Here is a 10,983-nt window from a genome sequence, read left to right as displayed (position 1 = left end):
GTTCGTAAGTGTCAACGTTGGTTCACCAAATTTAGTTCAGTTGACTTTAGTCTTAAAAATTGTGATGGCAGGGGCCGACATGTTGGAATTGATATTGATGCTCTGGAGACGCTTGTTGAGTTTAACTCAAGGCAACACACTCGTGAAATGGCCCCGAAATTGCATGTCTTTCATGAAACAATACCTAAACATCTAAGGAATATGGGACAACTCCATAAAGAATGTGTTTGACTGCCTTACGAACTCTCCGATGATCATCGTTTCCAACGTGTGAACGTTGCTTCATCTCTTCTGGCGCGTGAACCATTTTTGGATAGAACTGTCACCGATGATGAAAAATTAATTCTCTATGCGAATATTAAACAATGGCTCAGTCTACTTCCAACCCCAAAACCTGGACTCCATCCGCGGAAAGTGGGGCTTTGCATTTGATTGGACATCAAAGGAGTAATTCATTTCGAACTCATCAATCCACAGTGAACTGTCAATGCAGATATCTATAGTCAGCAACTGAAACGATTGAATCAAGCCCTTCATCAGAGACGCCCTTCACTCGTCAATTGGCAAGGTGTTCTTCTTCTCCACCACAATGCACGTCCACATGTGGAAAGGTGTTCTTCTTCTCCACCACAATGCACGTCCACATGTGGCACGTTTGATGCAACACAATATTATGGAGTTGGATTGGAAATTTCTCCCCCACCCACCATATTCTCCAGATATGGCACCATCAGATCACCATCTTTTTGGTTCGCTGCAACACCATCTTAATGGGAAAACGTATGCAAATATGCAAGGTGTTAAAAAGGACATCGACATGTTTTTTGTTTCAAAGTCAAGTAATTTCTTTAATCATGGCATTAACAACCTGATTGTAAGGTGGAAGAGCATCATCGATAAGAATGGAAACCATTTAATTTAATAAACGCTTTCTTTTGATATATAAGTTGTTCGGGTTTTTTCATCTAAACATTATTTTATTTACTTAATAGTATTGTCTCTTCATGAATCATATACAGTACAGTATTCTAGAATTTTTTTCTTCATGGTATAATATTGTTTTTATTTTTTAAATGTGCAGTAAGAATGTAAGTACAAAGCTACACAGTGGGCTATCTGTGCTGTGCCCACCACGGGGTATCGAAACCCTATTTTTAGCATTATAAGTCTTGAGTCTTACTGTTGTGCCACTGGGAGGGGGGGGGTGGCATGCAGTAAGAGATTTATAAAACTTTAGTCTCGAACTGGCTTATTTAGAATTTTGAATTTATAGACTAGAAGGAAGGTAAGTAGTCAATAACACTCACCGCCAACACTTGAGTTACTCTAATCGAATAGTAGGCTTTGACAGTCATCCCCATAACGCACCCATGGCCTCTAATTACGAACCACATTTTTGCAGCAATGGATGCGAACCATGAACTTTTGGATTCACAGTCCAGGCATGTGAAATACTAAGCCACCACTGGTCCCAGTATTAAGTTGTAATGTGCATGTCAGTTACAATTTACCTCTACTGTCGTGTTTCCTTCCGTCATTAAAGATTTTAGAAGGGTCGAATTTTGAAATGGTGCCACCACCCACCCCGAACCTCAGCCTCAATTTCCAAAGTTTCCAGTTAAAAAACCGAAATACTATAAAACGGAATTTAGTCACTTGTGAATTAAACCTACCTAGCTTTTCATTAAAACGTTGTATCTTAAGTCTAGACTTAAAAATATCTTGTAAAATGCCTCTTCTTTATTCGCTACCAACGCCTGGTTGTTCAGCGATAATTGTGAGGGCTTATAACGCTAAAATTAAGGGTCTGATCTTCGCAATGAGAACAACACAGGTAGCCCATGAAGCAACATTGTACTTATCAACAAACAAACTTTTTTTTCAAAACAAAGACTAGACATCTTCAGTTTTTGGTACTAAAAGTCTCCAGATATATATAGTTATTTTAATAATATATTTAAATTAATTGTTGTATAAGAAGATTTGGGTGAATGTAATGTTACATTAATATCGTGTTCACATCGTTTATCAAAAGTTCTCATAACTTCTAATTGAGAGTGTGACTTTTTAATATTATTTGCCTATCCCACAGTGGCTCAGCAGTAAGCCTGAATGCTTGTAAAGCGAAAAACCGGGTTTCGATACTCGTGATGGGCATAGCACAGAGAGTCCATTGTGTATCTTTGTGTTAAAAACATTTCTTGATACTGTTTGCAAGTTTCCTTTCAGTTCCTTTAAAAATCTAAAATTCAAATGGAAAAATATTCAATACCTATTGTGGGCACAACACAGATAGCCCATTCTGTATCTTTGTATTAAAAAAAACAAAACTTTCTTTGATACTGGTTCAATGTTTTCTCTTAGTTTATGTAAAAACGTTTAACACAAATACCCGCTGTTTTTTAGTTAGGCTAACGTGTATATCATAGCAACTGGCCAACTTACTCCAAATTCTCTCCCTCATTAGACATTTTATCCTGTGAACTAAAGCGATTATTCTTATTTTGTGTTAATTTTATTTCCATTGGAATCTTCTGTGTCTTTGTATGTATTACGTTTTTTTTAACTTTTTTAATGTTAGTCTGAGGACGTCTTAGTTAGCTGGTTCTTCTATTCAGGTTTTACTACGAGGACGTCTTCGTTAGCTGGTTCTTCTATTCAGGTTTTACGTGTTTGTAAGCTGGTGTTTCTGTTCAGGTTTTACGTGTAAGTCAGCTGGTTCTTCCTTTCAGGTTTTACGTATTAGTTAGCTGCTTTTACGTGTTAGTTTACTGGTTTTACATGCAGTTAGCTGGTGTTTCTATTCAGGGGTTTTGCATGTTAGTTAGCTGATGTTTCTATTCAGATTTTACTACGAGGACGTTATAGTTAGCTGGGGTTTCTATTCAGATTTTACGTGTTAGTTAGTTGGTTTTACATATTAGTTAGCTGGTTTTACGTGTTAATTTTCTGTTTTTACGTTTTAGTTAACTGGTTTTACATGTTAGTTCTCTGGTATGACGTGTTAGTTATATGGTATTACGTGTTAGTTAGCTAGTTTTACATGTTAGTTAGCTGGTATTACGTATTAGTTAGCTGACTTTACGTGTTAGTTAACTGGTTTTACTGGTATTACATGTTAGTTAGCTGGTATTACGTATTAGTTAGCTGGCTTTACGTGTTAGTTAACTGGTTTTACATGTTAGTTAGCTGGTGTTTCTATTCAGGTTTTACATGTTAGTTAGTTGGTTTTACATGTTAGTTTGCTGGTTTTACATATTAGTTAACTGGTTTTACATGTTAGTTAGTTTGGTTTTACGTGTTATCTAGCTTTACATGCTAGTTAGCTGGGTTTACGTGTTAGAGTAGCCCAAGAGATGGCGGTGGGTGTTGTTGACTAGTTGTCTTTCTTCTAGTCTATCAATGCAGAACTAGGGAGGGCTAGCACGGATAGCCCTTGGGTGGCTTTGCGCGAATTTCAAAACAAACGAACAGACTCTGTCTTCCTACATACATATATTCATTACATCACCGATCTAAGAATGCATTGTTATTTTCTCTCTAGTGTTTCTGATAGTCCTATTAGAACCAAGATATTCTGTTGTTTCAGGTAACTAAACCTATCACAGTGTTGAGGTTTTACGTTCAGCCATGGTAATGATGATTTGTGATGTTAACTTTGTGCTAAAACTTACAACTAATATGCTATAGTGTTTGTTTGTTTGTTTGTTTTTGAATTTCGCGCAAAGCTACACGAGGGCTATCTGCGCTAGCCGTCCCTAATTTAGCAGTGTAAGACTAGAGGGAAGGCAGCTAGTCATCACCACCCACCGCCAACTCTTGGACTACTCTTTTACCAACGAATAGTGAGATTGACCGTCACATTATAACGCCCCCACGGCTGAAAGGGCGAGCATGTTTGGTGTGACAGGGATTCGAACCCGCGACCTTCAGATTGCGAGTCGAGTGTCTTAACCACCTGGCCATGCTGGGCCGTCTATAGTGTAAAAATAGTTAGTGATGCGAGGATTTCGAGCGAATTTAATTGACTGTAATTGAATAAACCACAATATCTAAATGTTGGGTTTCAACTTTCACATTGTCTTTCTATGTCCCACGTCCTATCAGTAATTCCGAATATATACGGTCTGCGTACCGTCACCGTAAAAACGTGCCCCACATTTTGAGTGAGGGGATGCAGTGTAAAAGTGACGACCAGAGCTTAATATTCTGTCAAACAAGAGTTAGCGGTGAGTTGTTTTGACTAGCTGCTTTCCCCCATCAGTTAAAATTCTCGAAAATAAAACGAGATATGCCCTATTAATATCTCTCTGTTTTTCCGTTATTCCACTGGGCCACGCCTGGCCTCTTTTGAAATTAGAATTGTTTACGCAAGAAGTAAATGAGCGGTAACTCTAATCTTTATGAAAAACAACAATTATAGAATAGTTCAGATCAAACTTTCGACCTTGACCTTTTTTTAAGGCTACAACTAAGTGAACAACAAACAAACACACATTGGGCTGTAACCCTGGCTGTGGTATTCAGTTATTGAGTTGTAACTCTATGGTGTTGAGTTAATGAGCTCATGAGAGTGAGATAAACGGTGGATCAAATGATTAGTAATTCGTATTTGAAAAATATAACTAGCACTTTCAACAGACAGATGTTGTGACTGTAGTGTTGAGTTATTGGGCTGTAACTCTGACTGTGGTGTTGAAAATTCAGTTTTATTGTGTTGCCGAAACTAGTCGGCTGAAATATGGCATCTTTTATTGTGCGAAAAAAGTAGGTTTTGTTTTTAACTCGCATTATAGTAGCACAATGTGACTGAAAATAAACTGTTTTTACATTAAGTTGTTCACTGGTTTATATAACTATCGGCCAGGTGGTTAGGGCACTCGACTCGCAATCTGAGGGTCGAATCCCCGTCCCACCAAACATGCTCGCCCTTTCCTCCGTGGGGGCGTTATAATGTGACGGTAAAAGAGTAGCTCAAGAGTTGGCGGTGGGTGCTAATGACTAGCTGCCTTCCCTCTAGTTTGACACTGCTAAATTAGGGACGGCTAGCGCAGATAGTCCTCATGTAGCTTTGCGCGAAATTCAAACCAAACCGTAATGCATAACTATCCCAACTTTATATTTCATACTGTACTAGAATTTAGATGGTGCGATTGTACTTCTGCTGGGAAGAGTCTCTACTCTGACTACTGCCATCCAAGAGTGGGTGAGGAGAAAGGGACTGCTGAGCCTACGGACACGGACTTCAACATGGTCTTCGTGCACCGGAAACGTCCGAGAAAAACTCCAAGCACAGCGTCCAAGGTAAGATATTACCTGTTACAAAGATCACTTGCGAAACACGATAATAGTGAAATGTATACGCTGACAGGTTAGTTAATGATTACTTATTGTGTTTGAAAATTGTTCACCAAAAGACAGAAAGTTACCGTGACTTAACACCGGCGCAGCTGTTAAGTTTCTCATCGTCCGACATGATAAACAAACAAACAAGCAAAAAAAAAAAAAACGGAGGCTTTACTCTGACTAGTTGTGATTGTGTGTAAGATAAATAGATCTTTGGACTAAAGTTAGATAATTAGTTTCTTTGATATGACCAGTTATGATTGTGTGTAAGATAACTGGGTCTTTGGACTAAAGTTAGATAATTAGTTTCTTTGATATGACCAGTTATGATTGTGTGTAAGATAACTGGGTCTTTGGACTAAAGTTAGATAATTAGTTTCTTTGATATGACCAGTTATGATTGTGTGTAAGATAACTGGGTCTTTGAACAAAAGTTAGATAATTAGTTTCTTTGATATGACCATTTGTAATTGTGTGTAAAACAAATAGATCTTTGGACAAAAGTTAGATAATTAGTTTCTTTGATATGACCATTTGTGATTGTGTGTGAAATAAATAGATCTTTGGACAAAAGTTAGATAATTAGTTTATTTGATATGACCAGTTGTGACTGTGTGTAAGATAAATAGATCTTTAAACATAAGTTAGATGATTAATTTCTTTGATATGACCATTTGTGAGTGTGTGTAAAATAAATAGATCTTTGGACAAAAGTTAGATAATTACTTTATTTGATATGACCATTTGCTTCAAATGTATTGTTTTAGTACAATGTTATGTTTGCCCCCCCCCCCCAAGTGTGTGTGTTTGTTAGTATTTATCAGCAAGATTTCTCAAACGGCTGTATGGGTTTGAGCGAAAGTTGGTATACACTTGGACTAGAACCCAACTTAGAAGTACTTAGTTTTTGAAGGGTCAAGGTCATGAAAATAAACAAATCCCTATCTGTTAACATGTGGACCAATTTTTCACTATTTTTGCTCTAAAACTCAATCAAAAGTGATCGGATTTTTATTAAACTTCGTGAACATATGTAGAATATTATTCCTCATTGTCCTGTCAAAAATGGTCAGTGTCTCTTGATAAAAACAGACATAAGGACACAGTTTCATATTTTTTGAGGGCCAAATATGACCAATTCTCCGTGGAGGAGGTATATGTGTCCCTCTAGTTTTGCATTAACTTCATTCGGAAAAATAATCAAAGAACATCGATAATACACTTATTTCATTCTTCCGAACTATATTTTTTATATGATATCATAGCTCTTAAATTATGTTTCCGTTTATACTAGAGATCGTCAAACTTTTTAAATCATGCACCCTTTCTCCCCCCTCCCAACAAAAACTTTTTAGGTCGGTATGTGAGCGTTGTCTCTAATTATAGTCACATTATTCGTTGCTGTGAAGAAAAAAAACGATCTGCTAGTGACAGTTTGAATTTCCATTCCGTCCACTCAGCAGTGATAAATCTGTTGTAAGAACCTCCTTCTAGCGTGGGTCGTAAGATCCTAATGGACTGTTCCATAGATAACAAAATGTTATACTCTATCACTGTTCCATAGATAGCAAAATGTTATACTCTATCACTGTTCCATAAATAACAGAATGCTATACCCTATCACTGTTCCATATATAACAGAATGCTATACTCTATCACTGTTTCATAAATAACAGAATGCTATACTCTATCACTGTTCCATAGATAACAGAATGCTATACTCTATCAATGTTCCATAGATATAAAACTTTTGGTTTAAACTGTGCACTCGCGGCCGTTGTAGAATTTAGGTTTGTACCATTTAAGAATACATGACATATTTCTGATATAAACAAACAAAAATAGTAAGTTTCGACGCTAAATCTTTAAAAAAATGACAGATTAGTTTGCCTTAACTTATTGTTATTTCTTTGAATGACAGATTTTTTTACCGTAATTTATTGTTATTTCTTTAAATGACAGATTTCTTTGCCGTAACTCATTGTTATTTTTTAAATGACAGATGTGTTTGCCGTAACTCATTGTTATTTCTTTAAATGACAGATTTGTATGCCGTAACTCATTGTTATTTCTTTAAATGACAGATTTGTTTACCGTAACTTATTGTTATTTTTTTAAAATGACAGATTTGTTTACCGTAACTTATTGTTATTTCTTTAAATGACAGGTTTGTTAAGTAAGTACATTTCGTGCTGGGCCAGTCACGGCTGGCTGAGTTCTTTGTAGATTTTAGATTTGTAGATTATTTCTCTGGCACGATACGGAAAGCGATTTTTTTCAAAATGGTTCTTACGTTGATACTGCAGCTTTTGTTTTAATTCTGCAGAAAAATCATATGTTGTACCTCAACATTTAACTTACACATCAAATTACATTAATCTACTCCATCAAGAAATCAGTTAACAGGTATATCTAAGCGAAAGTTTATTTTGTTGTTATTGTTGCGTATCTGCTCGTATGTTAATTTCCGGTATAAATTCCTTCCGAGGAACTTTAGCCATACAATTCCTTTCTTAATTAAACATAGTTTATTCTTTCTCGATACAATTTTATAATACACAAAATTTCCACAGTCAATACGTTTGCAATCTATATAACAAAACACACACTTTATATTACCGTCACTACTGCTCGCTTGACTCAATTATCTGTCTCTATATCTATCTATCTGCAATTATCTCTCCGCTTTATTTGCCGGACTTATATACCAAAAAAGGGCTCCTAGAGCAGACTAGAGTTGTCAGGAAAAGTCATGATCCTTCTAGAAACTCCAGCGCGCATGCTTCCAGGGTCGCGTGACTTCCGCTGTCGTAACATTATAGTTTAAAGTATGTAAAAATATAATGTTTCAACAGGCTTGAGCTTTGCTGACTTGTCTCCACATATATTTTTTTTCCAAATTGAGAGGAGGGGATAGTCCCATCAGATAAGTTCTCATTGTGATATATCTGTTATCATACATAGTCCCATTAGATAAGTTCTCATTGTGATATATCTGTTATCATACATAGTCCCAGTAGATAAGTTCTCATTGTGATATATCTGTTATCATACATTGTTCCACTAGATAAGTTCTCATTGTTATATATCTGTTCTCATTGTGATATATCTGCTATTATACCTAGTCCTATTAGATAAGTTCTCATTGTGATATATCTGTTATCATACATAGTCCCAGTAGATAAGTTCTCATTGTTATATAGCTGTTATCATTCATAGCCCCATTAGGTAAGTTCTCATTGTGATATATCTGTTATCATACATAGTCCCAGTAGATAAGTTCTCATTGTTATATATCTGTTCTCATTGTTATATATCTGTTATCATTCATAGTCCTATTAGATAAGTTCTCATTGTGATATATCTGTTATCATACATATATATATATATATATAGTTCCACTAGATAAGTTCTCATTGTTATATATCTGTTATCATTCATAGTCCTATTAGATAAGTTCTCATTGTGATATGTCTATTATCACACATAGTCCTATTAGGTAAGTTCTCATTGTGATATATCTGCTATTATACATAGTCCTATTAGATAAGTTCTCATTGTGATATATCTATTATCACACATAGTCCCATTAGATAAGTTCTCATTGTGATATATCTGTTATCATACATAGTCCCAGTAGATAAGTTCTCATTGTGATATATGTGTTATCATACATATATATATAGTTCCACTAAATAAGTTGTCGGTGTGATATATCATACACAGTGTTAGTAGGTAAGTTCTCAGTGTGATATATCATACATAGTTCTGGTAAATAAGTTCTCCGTGTGATATATCATACATATTTCTGGTAGGTAAGTTCCCAGTGTGATATATCATACATAGTCCTGGTAAATAAGTTCTCCGTGTGATATATCATACATAGTTCTGGTAGGTAAGTTCTCAGTGTGATATATCATACATAGTCCTGGTAGGTAAGTTCTCAGTGTGATATATATCATACATAGTCCTAGTAGGTAAGTTCTCAGTGTGATATATCTGTTATCATACTAATTAATGCAATTTGAAATTTTATTCGAAATGATTGGGTCTTCTGCTATTTATGGGATAAACAATAATTTTTTCTGGTTACAATTATTTCAATATATTTTTGGTTCACATATACTGACAAATGAATTATCTACAATTTTTTAAAACGAATATTTGACCAAAAATTACGGATAACGTTTTGTAAATTATTCGTGTGTGTATATATATAGGGTGTCGGAAAAGTTTGGAACCATAGGTAATTTGTGACTTTTCTTAATTTCAGACACGTGACTGATCATGGTGCTGTCACAGAATTAGAAATTCAAGTTAATTTAGCTGTTAATCCAAACTTGTTTCGAATTACAAAGACAGCATATGGGACACATTCTGTAACATTCGTGCCTAAGATGACTCTAGTCTTCTCGGACACCCTGTATTTATATATTTATATTTTATAAAACTCGTAAATAAATAATAGTTTACATTTGATGACGAGGAATATAAAAGGTTGGAGACGTCTTGAATGAATAACGAAAAAAACTTTATTATAAATGTACAACGTTTTGACAACATTATGTTATCAGGATGAGGTACAAGTAGTTTGCATATACATGTGTAGTATGGAACCAAAAGGTCACATGACCGGAGACTGCTTTAACAGCTTAGTAACGTCATCTTGGTACCCCAGGATGTTGTTTTAGAGTAGGGCTGCTTTATGCAATTAAGATGTTTTCTGTCATTTTGTGTTTGATGCGTGGTTCTTTTATGTATTATTATCTGTGGCGTGTGTCATTTGCTACAAGAAAATCAGAAACAGAATCTTTGTTAGGCTAGCAGCAATCAGATTACGTCAGCACCAGAATCCATTAAGATACCTCCTGTCACAGATACGAAGTTTATCTGGTCTCAGATCATAACAAGTAGCTTCAGTGTGTTTTATATAGCGTTGAGACATCACTGATAGGACTTATATAGCGAGCGACTTGAGCAGCCTGCGTTAAGCCTAAACATTAGGTCTGTTAAGAGCGTATCGAAAAACAGCTTAGTAAACAATAAAGAGGCATACTTCATTCGAACGTATAAACATTGAAAACTGTAAAACATGAAAAAATTAAATAATTCCGTCGTCCAACAGTGAGCATGCCCAACTGGAAAAGATCAGTTTATTCATTTAGATACTTACTTCATGAGCAAGCATTAACAAAATCATCAGACGAACTTGTTCTAATTTGGTAAGTTAATTATCAGATGGCACTGTTCTTTCCGATAATGAAACACTACTATAGTGACATAATTAGTGACGTGGCCAAATTAGGATAAAACAGCACAAAATTCAGGGTAAAAAACCAAGCACTTGGTTCTCAAATAATCTAAACTATGAACTGAACTTTTTCTCACACACAATATTCAGTATGACGTCAGCAGGCCCGCCGACAGGCCCGCAAAGCATCTTTAGGCTATATATCTTCATTTAATGATAAAAACCATAGTTTTTGGCTTTTCTTTGCATGTAGACGCTTGATACATTAAGAACGACTGAAATAATAATTTGAGTAATAATTGATATGTATTTGTTACTTTATAGATTTAATAGACATTTGTTATTACTGTTACGACAGCGGAAGTCACGTGACTCTGGACGCATGC

General features: G+C 35.5%; 1 protein-coding gene across 1 annotated transcript in view; it reads left to right on the top strand.

Moving 5' to 3' along the window:
* Nucleotides 1–10,983, top strand: part of LOC106465844 (multiple PDZ domain protein-like) — a gene marked incomplete at its 5' end in the record, with an annotated part of 65,327 nt that overhangs the window by 40,094 nt on the left and 14,250 nt on the right. The window contains one exon of the mRNA XM_013926086.2: nt 5,138–5,304. Coding sequence (XP_013781540.2) covers nt 5,138–5,304 — 167 coding nt within the window. The remainder of the gene's footprint in view (nt 1–5,137; nt 5,305–10,983) is intronic.

Source organism: Limulus polyphemus, unplaced genomic scaffold, assembly GCF_000517525.1.
Source record: "Limulus polyphemus unplaced genomic scaffold, Limulus_polyphemus-2.1.2 Scaffold2071, whole genome shotgun sequence".
Lineage (NCBI taxonomy): Eukaryota > Metazoa > Arthropoda > Merostomata > Xiphosura > Limulidae > Limulus > Limulus polyphemus.
This window is presented reverse-complemented; position numbering and strand designations above follow the sequence as displayed.